Consider the following 21,438-nt stretch of genomic DNA (forward strand, 5'->3'; position numbering starts at 1 on the left):
TGAGCTATTTATCCAATTGATAACCAACTAGGAATCCTGAAAACTTGAAGAGAAAGGGTGTCAATTTCAACAATGAAAATCAACAGAAGTTTGAGGGCCACGAGTTCAACAAAATTGTTGGTTCCCTCTCCTAAACCCATTTTGATGTGGAAGTAATGGTTTTCTTCTATGTACAGAGCTACACCCCACCACAAACTTTTGGTTCTCTCTGTAAAGCACCATAAAAAAGGGCCCAAGGTCTGGCTTTGTCAATCTAGAGGTCAAGGACAATTCTGTTGTGCTACAAGACATTGGGTTTGGGTAGTAGGTCTAAGATAACTAGTGATTGAGCTCCAGTATAAATCTATAATAATACTTTAAACTAGAGGGGTAGAGTATGTATGCCTTCATAAACTTAACAGTGAAATCGCTACGCACAAGTAAGTCCCTTGTCCCATAAACAAAAAGATCTTATACAATAATTTAATGTTTAACTTAACATAAACTTAAAATTAAATAATAATAATAATAATTATATATATAAGAAATAACTTTACATTTACCATAAACTTATGTCAATTTAATTTTTTCAATCATATAAAACACCTCACTCGAGCGAGGTAAAGATGGATCATAGTTACTGAACATTAAATATTCTCAAGGCTTACGTACCTTTTTAATTGGCCCTTCCCAATGGCTTTCTCGGAACCATATGACCTGAGGCTCAGTGCTTTTAATGCCAACTCTGCTCTCTACGAAACTTCTCTTTTGAATTTTTTTTTGCGCTTTCTTCGCCACGAAGTTATCAGATTGTCAAACATCAGAGATATCGAGTTATTCTGTTAAGCACTTCGTGGGGAAGCTCGGCATTTTTGGTGGCTGGAGCCATTTCCAGACATTGCCAGAGCCAATTTGGCTGTGGGATCGAAGAAACCCTCGACAGAAATGGAACTGTAAATTACATTTTTAGAGGTGCCGAGCGAAGGCGGATCTCTGCAAATCACAGTCTGCGGCAAAGGGGACAGGGATTTTCGGTGGTGGGTTGAGCATGGAAGCGGCCGGGAACGGTGATTTCGCGGTCGGTTGCCGCCTCAACATTAAAACCACCCTGGGAGACGAATTTGAGGGCGAAGTAATCACGTTTGACAAGCCTTCGAATATGGTTGTTCTTCATATCCTTTTGTCTCATTTTTTTGGAAAGTGTTTTGAGTCAATCTGAATGATTTTTGGGTTTGCATTTGAGATGTTCAGGATTTGGCAGCAGTGGGTTTTGATTATTTTTCGGAATTAAAAGATTTAGGGTTTGAGTCAGAGATATTTAGGGTTTACAATCGTGGTCTTTGTTGATTTTAGTGAAATTGAGATATCTATGGTTCGAAAGTTGGTTGTTTTACCGAGACGGTCTGCTTAGGGTTACGAAGTCTAGGGTCTTAAAACATTGGCTGCAGTTTAAGCTCTGAATTTTCAGGGTAGTTCCCTTTGGAAGTCGTGGTTCGATTCGAGACGTGGTCTGGAATCCGGGCATTTTGAGTGAGAGGTTTAAAGACATTGTCTGGAGTTAAGGCTTTCGGACTATAGGGTTTAGCGGCGGCGATCGAAATTTAAAAAATGGTATACGTAGGGAGTTCTGGGTGCAGCAGCTCGATTTGTGAAATGGATCACTTTTGCCGAGCGCGGGGTAAAGAGCTTAATAATTGAAAGTAAGTTTGTGAGCTATTTGCGTAGTGGAAGGGATGCGTGATTAAGAAACCGATGTCTGATCAAGGAAATTTACGATCAGTAGCATATGATCGGGATTTGAAAGTGGTGTTGGAAACGTGTGTTTGGAGAGAGGATGCCACACCTGCAAGGTATAGGTAGCTTTCTGCAATGGAATCTGGGATTAATGCCTGGTTGAAGGTTAATTAGTCTCTGTATTTGTCGGTTTGCAGACTAGGGGCACCTGCAAGGTGTAAGTATGTTTCTGCTATGGAATTTGGGACTAATGGCTCGTTGAAGGTTAATTGTTCTCTCGTCCGTATGCAGACTAGTGGCAAGTTGAAGGCTGAGGTTAATGTTGTGAGCATAACCCAAGTTCAACTCAAGGTGGGCAGGCAGGCGCTGGTAGAAAGACCACATCCAAGACTGGGTGAAAGTCCCAGCGACCTTGATGGTCCATGGATGCGGTGAATTAAATTATAAACGGCTTCATTCATGGGCACTCTTGTCCAAATGTCTGTGCAAAAAATATTAATTAGGTTTGTAGCATACAACAGAAAGCTCAAAGTGATCGAGTAGGTTTCCAAGACAGGATTTCACACTTATCAGACTAAGATACATTTTAAATCAATAAAATTACTCCCTTGATTGAGAGTGGAATAACCCTGTTTTGTTTTTTGGATTCTTTTTGGTATCATTCTTTGTCTAAAGGTTCTTCTGTTGATCTTGAGAATGACGCAAAGTTTATTAGTCAGGAAAGTTCAACTAAGCTTCAAAACTGAATGCTCTTCAAAATTCTGACTTCCCTTAAATGTTCTTTACTGCTTTTCCTTATTTTCCTCTCCAAACTTTAAGACATCCACTCTGCTTAATGTCAGGTTGTTAGCAATTTATCCAGTTGCCTCGTAGAGTAGTTTTGCCTTGCTGGTTTTTCTGAAGAAGCAGGAAGAGTTCTGTAGGTTTACAGCTAAAATCCCATTCATGGAAAGTTCTCTGGCATCAGATTATCATTGGAGCTGTGACTTGATGGATGGTTTATTTTTGCTGTTTTATGTTACTAGCTATTTACCTCTTTTGCTAATTCTGGCCTCTTAAAAGATGCTGATTTTTGCAACTGAGGCCCTAGAAGGTGTATATCTGCATCTTTTTTAAAATTTTGCTGCAATTACACACCCACACACACACACTGTTGTTCATCAATTACCTTTCCCCACAGGGTTTTCATTGCTTTCATGGTATTGGATGATGTAGTTTAGGCTAAGCACATTTTGTTACAATTGTACATCTTCTTTGTAGTCTGTTTACATACTCATGCTGTTGGGAATTTAATACCTACCATAGTTTTAAAAATTGACCGGTCCGAATTGGTAAATTGAAGGGCTGGTTTGTATTGGTTAGATAGCAAATCAACCCGTCAGACAGGCTTGGGCATCAAATCTGTTGGACACCTAATTTGTAAGGGTTGGTGTGTAAGAATTCCAACAATCACGGATGTCCAAGGGACCTCTTGGAATATGAAACCAAGGGTCGGATATATGTATTAATATGTACATATTTGTGAATGCATCACATGTATCTTACTCTAGCCTATCAATTTATGTGTGTTTAACATGTTATCAAAGCAGGCGAATTCTTGCCCTACTCAATTTGAGCCACTAGTTTTGTGGCCTTTGTAGATATGAGTGCTCCCCTTATTGATATTGTGCCTTTCAGAATGTTTGTAAGAGCAAAGCTTGTTACCTCTCTCTGTGCTTGAAGTTGGTGTAGGTTTGCCCCTTTGAGACTCTGCCATCTCTGCCTGTCACACTGTTGGTTATCGACCTTCTCTCTCATAACTCCTATTTGTGTCGCTCATAACCGACATTCTGGTTAGACTACTGGCTCTGACATATCATTTTTGTTGCTGTGAGTGCTTGTTAGTCCCGCCCTTTGCTTTGTTCCTAATGTGTTAGACCTCTGCTATCCAGTCAATCTGGTATCTCTACTTGACATCTTTGTTTATTTCATTTGCGCCCATTTCATTCATGTACGTTAGCTGTGTGCTCCTTCCACTCTACCCTCTCCCCGGTCTCTCCTCTTCTTGGTTACCAAAACACGCAAAAGCCAAAACACATAGAAGGTAGTTCTCTGATGGTTGTGTATAAGGCATTCTCAATATGTCACACGACCAAAAGTTAGGGCAATACTATTGATCAAGATGAGTGAAGCTTAGACACTTTAGATCTACGAAAGTGATATGGGACACAATGGGAGTTTGCATACCTTGATAGGTAGGCAAAACATTGTTGGAGTATAACACAAAGATCACCTTTTCTCACTGCCATAGAATCAACTTGTAAACAAGTATGCTCATTGAGAAATCAACAAAAGTTTGACAACTTGGGCATCCCTCTATTTGAGAAAGCATTCTAGTCCTAGCCATGATAATGCTTAAGGACTGTAGAAGGTAAAATATAATGACCATTTAAGCCATGTGCATAGAGAAATCCAAATGCTGCAAAGTTCTCTAGCTAGCACAACATATGTTAAACTCGTGATAGTGACATCATCTCGTATGAACATTCTCGAGTGCTTTAAGGGTTCAATTTTGTTCTTGTTTGCTACATGCATGCTTTTTTATTTTGGGAAGTCGACATAGACATCGCATCTAAGGTTGATGCAACAACACCAACCCTTGCAGGCTGTGGCCTTGGTACAAACACGTTGCTACAGTATGTTGTAGATCAAAAGCTAATGTAGCATCACTAACTTGCAAGTGAAAAAGGGACAACGATGTTCTTAGCGTGAGGTACTTTATAATGATCATAATGAATATCCTCATGATGGTATCATCAACGAAGTTCTAAGGCATATGTGCATGGTAATAACAAAAACTACAAGAGGAGAAAAATCCAAATGCTGCAAAGTTCTCTAGCTAGCACAACATATGTTAAACTCGTGACAGTGACATCATCTCGTATGAACATTCTCGAGTGCTTTAAGGGTTCAATTTTGTTCTTGTTTGCTACATGCATGCTTTTTTATTTTGGGAATTCGACGTAGACATCGCATCTAAGGTTGATGCAACAACACCAACCCTTGCAGGTCGTGGCCTTGGTACAAACACGTTGCTACAGTATGTTGTAGATCAAAAGCTAATGTAGCATCACTAACTTGCAAGTGAAAAAGGGACAACAATGTTCTTAGCTTGAGGTACTTTATAATGATCATAATGAATATCCTCATGATGGTATCATCAACGAAGTTCTAAGGCATATGTGCATGGTAATAACAAAAACTACAGGAGGAGCATTTCCATCCTTTTATCGTTGAATTAAGCCAGTGGGGGTCATTGCATTTATATACATTTGTCTCCATTAGATAATTAGTGAGCCGACTTTATGCATTGAATATTTGAAATCAACTTTATAGCTATGGTTTTGGGGACGGGGGAACGGGGGGACGAGATGAGTCCCTGGAACGGCTAGAGCGCACTCCCAAATTTTCAGGGGACGACAATATATATATATATATATATATATATATATATATATATATATATGCAGAATTCAATATTAACATTTGTAGTTGTTTCAAGCTAGTATATGCACAACCCTTACACTCGCCAATTAAAATCTCATACAATTTGAAAAGGCGTTGAGTGACATTCCATTATTGGCTACTAGACATGAGCTTTAGCTTTAGGAAACTTAAGTGTAACTACTTTAAATTTGTAATAAGTTCAATGAGCAATCTATAAAGGAGAACTGTCTTTATATTAGTTTTTTTTCCTCATATTTTTTGTTAATGATGACTATGTTAAACACAAAAGCATTCCCTTTTCAATAGGTTTTGAATTTTTTTTATAGCTGTGTTGAAAACCATTATAAAATAATTTGGTTTTCTAATGATATTAAATTCATATTTTAGATTAAGAAGGGGATTGAGTAGGAATTTATTTAAAAATTTAGTACTCAATCTAATTCACAACTATTTGATTGTTTCCACAATGCTTGGGGTTGGGATGATGAAAGCATTGAACTTGAATGAGTTCTCGAAAACCACATACAATATGTAAACGCTGAGATGATCCTAAGAAAGAACAAGAAAAATAACCACATGGATCATCCTTTTAAAATGTTGTATTTTTCTGTTTTATTGACATGGAGGGTGCTTTTTGTAATTTTACCATTGAAAATCCAATATCTAAATCACTAGAAATCCAAAATGAAACCCATCGTACAAAACCCATGTTTTGAGCTGCAACTTGTACAAACATTTTATATTCAATGCATTCCAAAAAAAATGAATGGAAAAAATGATCATATTGTCCAATCATCAATGTCCATGATTGTCAAAACTGAAGCTCTGTGCTTGAATTATCCTTAAAACCTTCCCAAAACATCCGTGGAATTTGCCCAAAAAACCTTGAAAATCTGCCAAAAACATCCCTGAAATTTGTCTGGAACATCCTTGAAATCTGTTCGGAACGTCTTGGGGATGACTAGCAAGTCCCCAAGTCCCCAACAGTTTGGGGATGCTTGTTAAGGGTCCAAAAGTCCTCAGAACGTGGGGATGTAGGGTATGTAGGGTATGTGAGTATTTTGGGGGGGGACGAGTCCCTGTGCAACATAGCTTTATAGGGCTGCTAATGTAAACACTCGTCTCATTGAAATACTCAATCAAAGATCCGATCATGTGAAATCCATCAGTTATCATGTTGAGAAGCAATTGAAGAATAGAGATGCAACAATTTGTGTATGAAAACTATTGTTGATTGGAATATAGTTTTGGTGTAGATTTGTAAAAACATTGTGCATTTGGTCTCTTAACACTCCTTTATTATATGACTTTAGAAGGTACATTTTCAACTCGACACTCTCCTCATTTGTTGATGTGAGTTGTTAACTAAATGGCCGAAATTACTGAGTTATTAAAGGTTCTAGATGCTCACACTCTCCACTGCCGAGTCTAGTACTGTCAAAATCAACAAAGCGTCTCTCTGATATTAGAGCCTATTTACAATATGCACCGGAAAAGATTGAGTTCTTGCAACTCGAATCTCAGCTACAACAAGATGAGCTACAATAGAAGATGTATCATTCTGAATTGGTTTTGTTCAGAACAATTCTCTTTTTGAGTCTGAAGTTGACTCCCATTAGTAGTCAGAGGTTGATCAATTCAGTGATGTTGAGGTTGATTCACATCAAGTTTCAATTTTAGGAGTAGATTTGCATAAATATGTAGAAGTTTAAGTTGCACTTCCCAAGCCCATCGTTAGACCTTGGGAAGAAGCTATTAATAACATGAACAAAAACCAGTATTGGATATGATAAGGATGTGTCCTTTCATGTTCTAGACAATTCTAGAATCTAAATCCATCAAGTTTCAAAGTGTTGGGTTTCTTCAAAATGGTTCATCTTCACTTGTTCAATACACTGTTCCTCTTCCACAAACATAGTAGATTTATAGATGCCAACATTGTGATTGGGTTGGCCATGTGAAAGATCAACGTTTTGATCTTTACCCTTGTGAGCATTGTGGTAAACACACTCATCATTTAGACACATGCTCTAGACACGACTCTTGCAAGAACGAAGATTTGCCTTGGATGGATCACATCTTGGCAATGGGCTTCAACAACCAAGAAGATATTTCAGTCATACTTTAGAGTTCATTCTCGAGTATCGACACATCTTGCAGTTGACATTTCTTCATCTTTTCACCTTTTATCTAACAGGGGGAATTGATGGTCATTTACTAGATTCAAAGCCAAATCAAGTGAGCTTGAGCCATAGACAGCTGCTAGAGCCTATAGCCAGAGTCAGTTATAGCTAGATTCAAAGTTGTAGCCAAAGACAAATTCATGCTCCATGAGTGTGTTTTATGGTTGCTTAAACCACCATTGGTAGAAGATTTCGATTTCTACTACATCAGTTTGTGGTCATCTATAAGCCATTATAAAGGAGCACTTCCATCAGCAAAAGACTTCAACTTCTAGCCAATTTTGGAATTGTTCTAGGTTCTACATCAAGATTTAGTTCTAGAGTTGGTGGTCAGCCTTAAATCATCACCAGTTGAGGCCTCCAGTTCTCCCACTTCATTGGGTTTGTGGTCTTCCTTAAAAATTGCCATTTCAGAGAGCACATCCAACCATTAGTTGCTATACTTTTATATTTGAGCTCTCTTCTTGGACTCATATACACCCCTTCAGATTTAGGGGGAGAATGTTGGACACCTAATTTGTAAGGGTTGGCGTGTAAGAATTCCAATAATCACAAAAGTTTAAGAGACCTCTTGGAATATGAAACCAAGTGTCAGACATATGTATTAATATGTACATCTTTGTGAATAAAAATGCATCAGACTATTTATCTTACTTTTGCCTATCAATTTATGCGTTTAACAAAACCAACCAAGTAATGGGATTAGAGGGTTTGGTTTGTACCAATTAGCTACAAATCGGTCCTAATCTTGTGGTCAAATCTCACTTGTGTAAGGAGAGTTTGGTACCCATGAAGGTGGTTTTTTAGGTGGTTTTGGAGCAAATCAGGGTTTGTTTCCCTCCAAAACAACTCCCCTTGGCTACAAAACTAACCCTCCCCATAAATCCCAAACCCAACCAAAAAACTTAACCGTAACAATGTTGACAATGAAGGGTAATGTTAAATTCTTAAAGTAAAGTTTACATTTCCTTTATCTTTCCTCAAAAGGATAAATGAAAGATAAAGGAATTGTCAACTTAATTTCTACCTAAATTTTTAACATTACCATTAATCATTTCAAGTTGTTTGAAAGTGGTTCCAACCAATGTTATCAAAATTGGATCAATCATCAAACTTGTACACCTCCCAGATTAGGAATCAATAAAAAAATCGGACTAAAAAACTGATCGACCAAAAATGCATAAAATATTCAAAATTTAAAGAAAAACATATATATTCTTGTGCATCCCATATAAATTCAAACCATTTATACACAAATATGGAAAAGTTCTCATTTATATAACAAGAGCGCATAATACCAAAAATAAAAAAGTGCAATACATCTTTGAAAAATACAACAAGACATAGGCTCTAAATGGCCTTTTGAGTCCAAAAATAAGCATAGTTCTAAACTACAATACTACTAGTGCTAATCAGAATCATCGTCCTCGTCCTCGTCTTGGTCTTGGTCCTCATCTTCATTCTTAGAATTAGTAAATTGAGAATCTATAGTGGGATTCTGACTTGATTCTGTTGTCCTTGAAGGTGGAGGTGGGTCCAAGTCCATCCAAGAAAGATTTTCGTCGTCAAACCTTGGTTCCTGGGTCTTCACAACCCACTTTGGTGATGGATCAAAGTCATAAAAAATTACGTTGATAGATTTAGGTGTCTTATTTAGCAATTGTTTTTGCCTCAACTTGAGGTTGTATTGAACATAAACCATGCCATTCATTCGTTTTTGCTACAACGTTTCCTCTTCTTGGTGTATATCGGCCCAAAAAACACTCTTTTGATGGATCAAAGTCATCAAAGGTTACGTTTCTTGATACAGGTGTCTTGTTTAGCAATTGGTTTTGCCTCAACTTGAGGTTGTATTGAGCATAAACCATGATATTCATTCGTTTTGCTTCAAATGATTCCTTTTCTTTGTGTATCGGTTAAAAAAACATTCCAATTCTGTTCACACCTCGAAGCACGACGTGTTTGGCTCAATATCTGAATTGCAAATCTTTGCAAATTCGGTCATTGGCTATCAAACTGCGGTCACCAATAGGTTGCAATAAAAGTTGAAAGGAAAATAAATATTAGCAAATGACTTTGAAAGTTTGAAACTTAGACTGAAGCTTTTTATCAAGTAAGATAATTTCAGAACTTTGACATTTCTTACCTATTGGATCCTTTGTTCTGCTTCTTATGACCATAGACATGCCAAAGTAACTAATACTCTTATTAAAATTGAAGAGTTGGCTATGTATCTAGTTTTGAATCTTGGGGTTTTGGATCATGCACTCAATGGATTTGTATAATCTCTCTTTCACCTCCCTACCTGCTTCAAAATCTTTACGGTAATGGTGCCTTCAAAGTTCAAAAGGCAAACAACTTCCATTGATTGATTTTGAATGTTTGACAATATTGAAGAATCTAGGGCACTTGTAGTTAATGAGATTCTTCTTGACTTGATAACTATTTTCTTATTAGCACAATCTTCTTTTTGACATTATCAGAGTGTGTGATTCTTATTTCATCAAATAGCTACCAAAAACAAAGAGACAAGAACACAAGATGTAGGCATTCTGCCAGGGCCAAAACCTCTCCCTCCTGGAGAGGAAAACCTGCACAAAATTCTTCTTATAGAGATACCAATTGACAAACAACAAGACCATGACCCTTGACTAACTGAGCCACTCCAAGACCAAGACATCAATCCTCTTCTTCATATTGCTGAGATCATCATCATCACTGCACCTTTTCTGAGATCATCACTGTGTCTGCACCACCGAGATCTTCACTGTTTCACCATAGCTGCTCCTTCGATGAGATTATATCCTTGAGACAGAGTCACCATTGAGATCATAACTATGCTTAAGGTTATGACTGCAGAGAGTAGCACCGAGACCCTTATCTTTAGACTTATGCCGAGAATGTAACCATTACAATAGCACTCATCTGAAATCACAGTGATGTTATCCGAAGTCTAATCCTTATGCGAAGAGACACAGTCCTGTACCCATTCGAGTTTCAACACCTTGAACTTGACCGAGATTTTAGAGTGGAATGCGAAGGTATCACTGTACCTTATCACCAAGATCCTGCTCCTAACTATCCCATCCGAGAATGTACTTCTTCAAGATATGCGAAGTTGCAGACCATGTTCTTATCCGAGTTATTTCAGAGAAAAATGCGAGATTTTTGTTCCTCTCATTTGCGGTGACCCTAGGTGAGTATATATAGTAGTCATGCCTCCGTAATGAGCCGACATAACCAAGTGATCTGATGTGTCTTTTTTGCTAGCCGACATGACTTCAATTTAAATTATTTGCCTGGCTGACATGACAAAGTTTTTCATCGTTTTGCATGCTTGTCTTCAAGAGGATTGTGTTGGTATTGGAGGGCTGTTCTAGACACTAGGTAGTTTCATATACATTACAAATATGTTGAAGAAGAGCTCTTTAACATGATTTTGACTCTTTGACTTTCCTAGACCCATGGAATGGGCAAGAAACTCATTCATATAATTTACAAAAATAATATTTCTTTTCTTTACAAGTACAAAGATCAAAATTATATGTATAAATACCGAACCTAGTTACATTTTCTTCAACAGACAAAGCTTTTCTAAATTCTAATGAATAATAGAACTTATAAACTTCAAAAATTAAAATTCCGTACCTTGGGTTTAGGTAATAGCCAACTCCATGTAATGGTCTATGGAGTTGTTTGTTCTATCTTTCATTGATGATTCTTCATAGAAGAAGATATTTTTGTCTTTTATTCCCATATGTTTCCTTTATTGCCTCTTTCACTTGATCCATGGCCTCATAAATAAGAGGCTCGCTAAATAGCAATATCTCTTTTTCCTTTCTCCATTTTTTTTTTCAAACACTTTGTCAACTACCTCTTTTTCTCAAGCCTTTTTGCTCCATTGAGATGCATTCCTTTCATCACATGCAAACGTCTTCTTGAAGTTGCCTTTTTATTGAATAAGGGTTGCAATGAAAGAAAATTTGTTGCGAATTCTGTGATGGCTGTCTGAGCAAGCTCTTTACACTTGGTGTGCTTCCTCATAAGGTTCAAAACCCATGAGTGGTTGTAGATGTATCTAGTTATGGATTTTTGCTTCTTCCACACACTTCTTCTCCCACTCAATTTCACCAAGGTGTTGAATTATGAGGTCCAAACAATAGGTTGTACATGAGTCCACTAAATGGTGGGGTGTTTTTCCTCCAATATCTTTCTAGCTGCAACATAGTTGGAGGCATTATTTGTGATCACTTGCACAACATTGTCAACCCCTACTTCCATAACCACTTCATCCGAAATATGAAATAGTAATTTAAGACTTTGAGCCAGATGATGTTTATGTAGCTCTTGTTGATGAACCCATTTTTAATGGTTGTGAATTGGTGATGAGTTTGATAAGTGATCATGTTGGTCAGTGGTTTGTACTATGTAGTAGGCCAGTGGTCCAGTAGCTTGTAACATAGTTTTTGTACTCTAGAGGCCATTTGGAGCCTCATTGATTATGTATTTTGTTGCTGATATGTATTGCAGTCGGTACCATTTTGATATGTTCACCCTTACCTGGTATATAGATGAAAAAAATTTGCATATTTTGTCAGTTTGGAATCATGGTTTAGAATCTTAAAATTATTTTTTTCATTAAAAATTAAATTTTTATGTATATTTTATAAAACCAGTCCATTGAATCTGAAATCCAGTTTGATAGGTGGCCGGTTCATTGACTGGTTCTGGTTTTTAAAACTATGCAGTACCTACTATCTCAGTTATCTCTGTTGGTTCTATTGCAGAGTTTGTCTAATTTTTGTTGAACCGCTGTATAACCCTTTTTTTGAAAAAAATGCTTCAATTTTCTATTAATATGTACAATGATGGTGCATACCTTTTGTAACAAAAAATGAGCCATCCAAATGGTTGCCAGAAGTTGCGGAAACATTTTTGTTAAATTTCTCAGAAGTTGCGGGAACATTTTTGTTAACTTTCTCATTGAAAAGGTTATCTAGCTTTTTAAAATTTGATTTTATTTAAATAGATTTTTAATGTATTTTTTTCCAGGATTTGCAAAAATGTGACAATTGAATTATTTATCTTATTTTTCATAATTTAACTAGTTGATAAAGAATATCATGTATGCCAATGATATTGATCTAGTTGGCTTTCTTCTACACAGATGTTTATTATGTGAGTTTGACAAAGTTGTTTTAACATATTCTTTGGCTGCCAGGGACCACTTATTCAATTTTTCTTGAATTATGCCTCTTGTGAAAAGCTTAAAAAATGCTGCATTTTACCCAAAGTTATTTGCTGTGATATTCATTCCCAGAGTTTCAACTTTCTTCTGCTTAAATTGAAAGTTGGAACACTGCCTTTTTTAGTGAGTATGCTTTACTTTGTGATTTAATTATCTTATGTCCTTTAACATAAGATCTCAGATCAACTGTGTTAATAGTCTCACAATTTTTGAAACACTTAGCTTAATTACGAGGTAATATTTGGGCTTTGATTCAGAGTTTATCATAATATGTTCATGTGACTTTGTTCTGGATCTGGAAAAAAACAATTTTTAAATGACTTTTGTGTTCATACACTAGAAGTTATATGTACATACAGTGCCTGCCAGGTTCTTTTACATGCCAATTAGAAACTTTCCTTAACAGAATTCAGCACAAGAATCTCCAGGCAACGGGCCTCGCCGTAACCTTCGCTTTTTGAAGGCAAATTTTATCAAGGATTTTACATTGTTGAGTCAAGAAGAGGATCCACTTGATTTGAGTAATACTTACATTGACATGAACAGTATCCAGACTCGAGAGGAAGCTGCGTTGAGGTATTTACATTTATACTAATACTGCTCCAGCTATAATGTCATGAATGGTTGTTTCCGCCTTCATTTGCATTAATAAGAGTGATAGACTTTCTAATCTAATGTTGAAAATTTGATATTTAGCATTAGTGGTTGGTATGTCAGACTTGTTTTATTCCTTCAAATAGTTCTGACGTTTTCTTGTGTTTGGTAGACAAGCAGAAGTTGAAGCAGAGCGAATTGGAATAGGAGTAACTCCTGAAGCACAGAGTATTTTTGACGCTTTGGCCAAAACGTGAGTTTCTAGGTTGCATTTTGTTTAGCTTTTACCACACCACTTTTTACTATTTTGTTCTTATGTTTCTTTTACAAACTATATATATAGAAGTGATGGTGAAAAATTGTTATAAAAGTCTTTTGCAGAAAGCAGACATTGATGTTGGAATTATGAATAGTTTTCACTTGAAGAATGCATTTTAGTCCATTCCACATTTCTTTCTTGGGAAGGTTATTGGCAAGAGTAATAGTTGAACAGAAAGATTTCAAGGGACTTAATTTTAAACCACAGCTCTTTTTATTAAAGAACAAGAATTATGAGAAGAAATCCTGATATTGGCGGTTGCGCAAGTGTTTCTAGAAGCCAGAGCCATAGCCCAATATATTACGAAATATTTTGCTCCTCTAAAATCCATTCCAGTCGCGTCTAGCTTCTTCAAAGATTCAGATACTTGTAATTTGAGTCATCAACCGTAACTAGACTGATTGTACTTAACATCCAACTGCGAGGAATTTTTTACATGCTTTTTAATGTTTTTCCATAGCACATATATTTAATTATTTTTTCACCACTATTCTTTATCATTGATTGCCTTTGTCAGAAATATAGTACATGCTTATTAGAAAGCTAGGTTATTATTGAAAATATCTATCCAAGAATGCTGCGGGTTTTGGCATGGATTTTTGCTATTACCTAATATCAGCAGATTCTAGTGGCAGTGTACCTAAGGTATATATATCAGTGGTTTTGTTGTTATGATGAAGAGATGGTATTATTTCATATTTTCCGGCTTGAAGACAAGGAATGCATCAACATCTAAATCTTCCAATATGTACTGACCCATATTCATATGGGATTAGAATACAACTGCTTCCCCAAACTTCCATTTCAGTTGTGCAGAATCTCTACTCGGCATCCTCATGTGTGTGCTAGGGGTGTAGTTGTGGGGATGATTTGACAACGTTGAATGTCTTGTTACTAGATCCTAAATTTGTTGTCATTGGATCGTATGTTTGTGATCCATAACAAGTAATCCTCCATTCACAATTTAAAATACATATGTACAAAACTTACTTGTAGGGAGATGAAGAGACAGAAAAGTTGATGATACATTGCGATTGTTGGTTGTCTGGATTCTGAACACAACAAACTATTGAGTTGTCCTTTGTCAGCAATAATGCACATGCAAAGGTAGCATGATGAGTTTAAGTGCAACTGAATACTAGAATAGTATGATCGAGCTGTAAAGTTAGAATTGCACAATTGATATATATGGCACAATGCTGAAGTGCCACTTTGATGATTTGCATCATGTGTTGATTTTGTACAAAATTGCATCTTTGGTACATGGACCAAAACTTCACAACCATACTTGGACAAATTTCTTTGGTGAACTTCTTTCTAGTAGAACTCCTCTAGTCATGGACTTAGTAACTCCTTTACAGATCATTTCCACAAACTGAGATGGAATGCTAACTGCCACAAACTGACATGTTGAGATGGAATGCTAGCTGCCACAAACCTAGCACCATCGCAGAACCACAAATTGACGACTGTCTGCCCATCACCATTACTGTTGCTGTTGAGCGCACTATTTCAACTCAAATGCGAATCCTGACCATTGTTGTAAAGCATGAGCCTTGTTTGCAGGAAGAGAAGATGTAAACAGAACTTGAATGAACCTGAACAAACTTCAGTGGATTTTTTGAGGTTCGACCAATTCTGAACATCAAGGTTTGGGTCCGGCGAACCCTGTGACGTAGCTTTCAAACCATTTAAAATATATTAGTTATATTAATCATATGGTTCAGGTTCTTATTTGGGTTTGACACCGATAAGATTTGATTTGATTCGAATCTCTCAAGGGAGTTTGGATAAGGTTTGTTATTAGTATATATATATATATATATAAAATCTATTAACTATTACCCACATATTTTTAATGTAATGTATAATTATCCCTAAACATAATTTTAATATATGTTACTTTATATCATATATATATATATATATATTTTTTATTTTTTTTTTTTATTTTCTAATATGTATAGTTAATATCAATATATAAAATTTAACGATTTCTATCTTCTTGATTGCACGGCACACATGAACACATGGGACCACGACACATGCCACTAGAGGCGCAGTTCAATTTCCAGTGGTTGTTCTGCTTGCTGATAACTATTCAGATTGAGGCACCAGATCTACCAAAAGTAGCATTGTGGTGTGTTCTTACAAGCCTAGATTGATTGATTTTACTGGTGATCCGTCTATACCATTCCAGTTCGATCCGTCAATGAAATTTGGAAATGCATGTCAAAGAATTTGGAATAATCCTCCAGTTTTCATCTATACAAATACCAGCCATTTATCCTGCGGGGTGCAGCAGAGAAGGTGTAATGTTGTTTTCAGAGGGAATGTTAGCCACCACAAACTGACCACCATTGCAGACCAGAAATTAAACTGTTGTCTCGAGAGGGAATGCTAGCTGCTTCAAAGCGACCACAATCGCAGAACCACAAATTGACCAGTCTCTTCCCATCACCATTACTGTTGCTGTTGAGCGCTCTATTTCAACTCAAATGCAAACCACAACCATTGCCATAAAGCACGAACTTTATTTGCAAGAAGAGAAGATGTACACTGAACTTGAATAAATCTGAATGAACTTCAATGGGTTTTTTGAGGTTTGCCCAATTCTGAACCTCAAGGTTCGGGTCCGGCAAACCCTGTGACAGGTTTCAAACCATTTGAATTGTATTAGTTATATTAGAATGTACCTAATTGTTTGAATTTGAATTGTATTAGTTGTGCTAGATTGTATCTAATTGTTGGAATCAGACTAATGGGTTTTCTTATTCTGTAGTTGGTTATAATTTATTCATCTTTTTTCAAATATGCGTATTATATTTCTAAATAGAATTTAGAGTGGATTTTCTGCATGCCCTACATAATCTCTAATGTGAATTTTCAACCAGGCTTCCTGTTCAGTGGGAGAAAACCACAATAATTGTGCTGAATGAAGTACGTGTTAGCAGCCCGTACCTCCCAGAAAACGTATCAGGAGGTACTTCAGCTGCCAATGAAAGGGTGAAGAAAGTGGTTAGTTTTCCTAGTAACGACGTGTTTAACGATTTTTACTCTGATGTCCTATAGTACATTGCAAGATGACTTCAATGATGTTGTATATGATTGGTTGATTGGTGTTATAGCCAAGAAGGTTGACTCGTGTTTGGCTTCCTTGTAGATTGAATTTGAGAGGAAGAGGTTGCAGGCTCGTAACACTAGCCAGAAAGAGAGCTAGAATTTGGTGCCGAACCTTATTGTATTAGGCTACCTTGAACCCTTGAGAAAAGATCTGTTTTCCATGTTTGGAATAATTGGCTGAAGGAAACCTTGGTCAGTTTTCCATATCTGGTTATTTGTGCTGGCTGAAAAATCAATTGCACTTGAACCAAAGGTTTATTTATAATGGTATGGAGATTAATATGAGCATTGAGAAGTCAGCACCTTAGAGCGGCTTCCTGGAATGTACTAACTACATATTGCATGTAAATCAACAGTTCTTACTAAAATTCCAGGGCCAAATTTGTGTGTGTTTTCATTTTGTATCATAAATTTTTGAAAGTTAACAATGAGTCTCTCCTGTCTTTAATAATTTATTACTCTGATATATGTTATTCGAATTGTTTGGTCAGGTTTCATTTATATACCTTAAATATCTTCTTTACAATCTTGTATTTAACCTTGGGTTTGATTTTCTTTTAAAGGAAAACCATAATTTATTATTCATGATAATTATCTTTTATCGGTGTGCAGAATTTTTAATTCACCAGCCTAGATTCATCTCAACTCCGGATCTACCAAGCAACTGAGAGAGATCAAATCTATCAAGATGCAAGCCCCTTTTGAGTGAAAGGAGATTTGATCCTTTTGGCACTTGGTAGTTCTGGAGTTAAGATAGGTCTAGGCTGGTTATTATTTACGATCTACTTAACTGGAAATGGAGTGAGTATGAAAAAGACATGGAAATCGAGTGAGTGTGAAGAAGTTTAGCAAACCCGAGCACAACAAACCCAGATAATCCAACTATGAATTGTAATTGTTGTATTAATTTATTTTAGTTTTATTTATTTATTTATATGATTATTTTCATTTAATTCAAGGCAACATTAATTTGTATTGAGTAAATATTTATTTTATTGGACACGTGTCAACTCTACAGTGAACACTATATTGAACACGGATGAAATTACATATCACCCTCATACTGGGCTGTAGAATGGGCCTCTCACCCTCATACTGGGCTGTAGAATGGGCCTCTCGGCGCAATGAAAACCTTTGTTCTGATTAATGCTTTATATTGAAATATTATACTGGTCTATAGGGAGGTTTCCTGCTCTATAGGGAGGTTTCATTCAGGGAAAAAGTTGAGCTGTAGATATTCAATGCAACAACTTTTGTGCATTTATAAACATGGTGCTGCATAAACACTGACCGGCTGTGATCAGTGTTTGGCTATGGGCCGGAGCATTCAAGCACTTCCAAATTCTAGATAAGTAGCTTTTAACAAATTACCATTTTATGAGTCTTTAACACGAGTTTATTCCAAATATCCTAGAACGTTGCTTCTAACTAATTGGTATTGTGGGAGGCTTCAACTCGAGATTTTATTCCCAAAATCTTAAAATGGTTACATCTAACCAATTGGCAATATACGAGAGTCTCTAACTTGAGTCTATTCCAAAAGGTTCATAAATATTTGAGATCTATGAAGGACAATTGCGGGCAGCACAATGTTTCTGGAATGAAAATTCCAAAATTCAAATTAAGGGTTGTTTTGCCCCTCCCTCAGTTAAGACGAGGTACTTTGATTGGCAGGTTTCAAGTTTTTACGATGAATTTAGGTGATTTTGATCCATATCTTCGCGTTGCAGTTTGTTGTTTGGTAGTAGCCAAATAGGTGATTTTGACTCGAGGGGATTGACTTTATATAAGCACGGATGAAATTACATATCACCCTCATACTGGGCTGTAGAATGGGCCTCTCGGCGCAATGAAAACCTTTGTTCTGATTAATGCTTTATATTGAAATATTATACTGGTCTATAGGGAGGTTTCCTGCTCTATAGGGAGGTTTCATTCAGGGAAAAAGTTGAGCTGTAGATATTCAATGCAACAACTTTTGTGCATTTGTAAACATGGTGCTGCATAAACACTGACCGGCTGTGATCAGTGTTTGGCTGTGGGCCGCAGCATTCAAGCACTTCCAAATTCTAGATAAGTAGCTTTTAACAAATTACCATTTTATGAGTCTTTAACACGAGTTTATTCCAAATATCCTAGAACGTTGCTTCTAACTAATTGGTATTGTGGGAGGCTTCAACTCAAGATTTTATTCCCAAAATCTTAAAATGGTTACATCTAACCAATTGGCAATATACGAGAGTCTCTAACTTGAGTCTATTCCAAAAGGTTCATAAATATTTGAGATCTATGAAGGACAATTGCGGGCAGCACAATGTTTCTGGAATGAAAATTCCAAAAGTCAAATTAAGGCTTGTTTTGCCCCTCCCTCAGTTAAGACGAGGTACTTTGATTGGCAGGTTTCAAGTTTTTACGATGAATTTAGGTGATTTTGATCCATATCTTCGCGTTGCAGTTTGTTGTTTGGTAGTAGCCAAATAGGTGATTTTGACTCGAGGGGATTGACTTTATATAAGGATGTCAAGCCGGATCCCTTCACTCCATAATGCTATGTTCCATTTAATCTGCATAATGATTTGATATCTATACGTTTTGCTGGATTGCATGCCATCGCACAGATCATATATTAGCGAAATGTTAATGATGTATAAATGAAGATTGTCATCGACTATCCTGTCAACGTGCTCTCTTATAGATTGTTCCACCGTAGCAAATGGTTGTTCGAGGATCACCAAAATATCTTTATGATTACAAGAGGAAAGTGGGTTGACGATGGTGGATTGTTCCACTCGTGCAAATGGTTCAATAGTCTTGCCAAGTCTTTTTTATAGAAGTAAAGTGTGGCGACAATGGGTTGTATCAGTTGTAGCCTATGGACTCTTTTAGAATGGAGGCAACTTGCAGTAAAATTTAAGATTCAGTGCTTGTGAGCTTCTATAGAATAAAATCCAGACAATAATTTGTTCACGAAGCAGCAAATGGTATGCGTGAGTTGTAACTATATTTGATTAAAATGGTAAGCAGTGTGTGAGCTTTCTGGTTAGGCTCTCGTTGCCAGCTTGTATTGCAGAGGATATATTGTTCTGAGGCTCTGGGAAAGTTCTCATTTGATAAGTTTCGATGTGGTTGGGAGGCTGTCAAGTGATCACACATGGTAGGCTTTAATTTAGAACACTGGAGGCTTTTTCTTGCATCAAGAATCATTTCAGTGTGAACTTCCTAGTCATATAGAGAAGAAATATGGAGGGCAGGTGATGACTGAGGCTAGAAAATTCTTTTGTTGGCAACAGTTGAATATTTGAGCGGAGTCGAGGTTGTTGAGATGAGGTTTATATTTTAAATTCATGCCTTCACTTGTTAAAGTTGGTAATCACTATGACGCTGGTCTTGGTTTATAACCGTTGGTTGCATTTACTATATTATGATATCCGTGTAATTTACTAGAACTATATTTTTGTTATACTGAGTTAGCGACTGGCAACATAAAAGTTTATTAAATCTGTTTGATTATACGGAGAAAATAACCAGACTGTTCCACCAAAATTGATTAAGAGGGGTTAGTTAACCATAAGCAAAAAGCACTTTGACTTGTAAATAAAAATCAACTCTATAATGTGTATGTGATTATACTAAAATCTGTCAAACTATAAATAAATTGTGATTAGATCTGGCAGGCAAGATGAACAAATTTCAATGGAAGTGATTAGATCTGATGGATGATAAACAAAATGCTTCTTTCAAGTGTGTTTTTTGGTTATAGAATCTTCGACTTGGAAAAATGGTATGTTTGACTGTAGTAGGGATTGAAGATCTATTTCTGTTACCATTAGAAAATATGGTAAATTATTTATACCTTTTTTTTTGAACATTATACAATTAAATAAATCAATTGATAATTCATTCAATTAATTTCCATGTCATTTGATTAATTTATTTAAAAAAAACATCAATATTTAAATTTAAATTTATTAATTTTTCCTAAATACATATTAAAAAATTGGAAAATAATAATATTTTATTCTTATTTAATTTTAAATTATTAAAAAATTAAATACTAAAAATTTATGTATATATTTTTTTTCAAATGGTGAAAATTTTTATTGTAATTCAATCATTTGTGAGGATAGCTATTTATTGCTTTGGCTCAGCCATTATTCAAAGAAAATCATGCCACTTGAAATAATCTGTTGGTGGTCTTAAAGGAAACTGGCTTTACCCTTTGCAGATGATGCCTTTGGGTTTTGAGCTATTGACTGTTTTCTTAGTTGTGAGGAAAACAAAGTTTTTGGCGGACCTCTTTAGGTTTTGAGCTGTTGATTATTTTCTTACTTGTGAGCAAAATAATTTTTTACCCAAGTAGAAACAGTTATTCAAGGAAAATTGTGTCACCCACAATAACTTGTGGGTGGTGCTTAAGGGGGCAAGCTTCAACTCTTCTTAGCTGATCTTGGCTTATTAACCTCCTGTTTTCTTGTTTATGTGGAAGATGAGCTTTTATCCAAATAAAAACATCTTTAATTCATACTATCAAACTAAACTTACATTTATATATATATGAAAATCATTTTCTAATATATCTAATATTGTTAAGTGGTTTTCAATATTGCTTAAGTTATGATAGAATTAAAATTACAAAAACTCGAACATTATGATATGATTTAAATAGCCCCAAGGGGTAGCTCAATTGGTCGAGTTCCCGTTGTTAAGTACCTTGCTAATTGGGAGGTCATGGGGTTAAATTTCTTCGACGCCCTCGGGGTTAGGCCCGATCA

At 36.2% G+C, this 21,438-nt stretch overlaps 1 protein-coding gene across 1 annotated transcript; it reads left to right on the top strand.

Moving 5' to 3' along the window:
• Nucleotides 1-710: 710 nt before the first annotated feature.
• Nucleotides 711-17,063, top strand: LOC149244233 (RNA-processing, Lsm domain-containing protein). Its single transcript, XM_089374766.1, has 5 exons — nt 711-1,150; nt 13,046-13,206; nt 13,397-13,477; nt 16,438-16,561; nt 16,707-17,063. The coding sequence occupies exons 1-5, from the start codon at nt 1,028-1,030 to the stop codon at nt 16,761-16,763; spliced, it is 546 nt and encodes a 181-aa protein (XP_089230892.1). The 5' UTR covers nt 711-1,027; the 3' UTR covers nt 16,764-17,063.
• The last annotated feature ends 4,375 nt before the right edge of the window (nt 17,064-21,438 follow it).

Source organism: Pinus tabuliformis, chromosome 8 (assembly GCF_031772625.1).
Source record: "Pinus tabuliformis cultivar Carrire ecotype Pingquan chromosome 8, CPIR1, whole genome shotgun sequence".
Lineage (NCBI taxonomy): Eukaryota > Viridiplantae > Streptophyta > Pinopsida > Pinales > Pinaceae > Pinus > Pinus tabuliformis.

Bases quoted from the DNA above. Each gene is read 5' to 3' on its own strand.
- LOC149244233 (XM_089374766.1), top strand. From the start codon at position 1,028: ATGGAAGCGGCCGGGAACGGTGATTTCGCGGTCGGTTGCCGCCTCAAC. The intron at 1,151-13,045 runs CATATCCTTTTG...CAGAATTCAGCA, and splicing joins CTTCGAATATGGTTGTTCTT to CAAGAATCTCCAGGCAACGG. The intron at 13,478-16,437 runs GTGAGTTTCTAG...ATTTTCAACCAG, and splicing joins TTTGACGCTTTGGCCAAAAC to GCTTCCTGTTCAGTGGGAGA.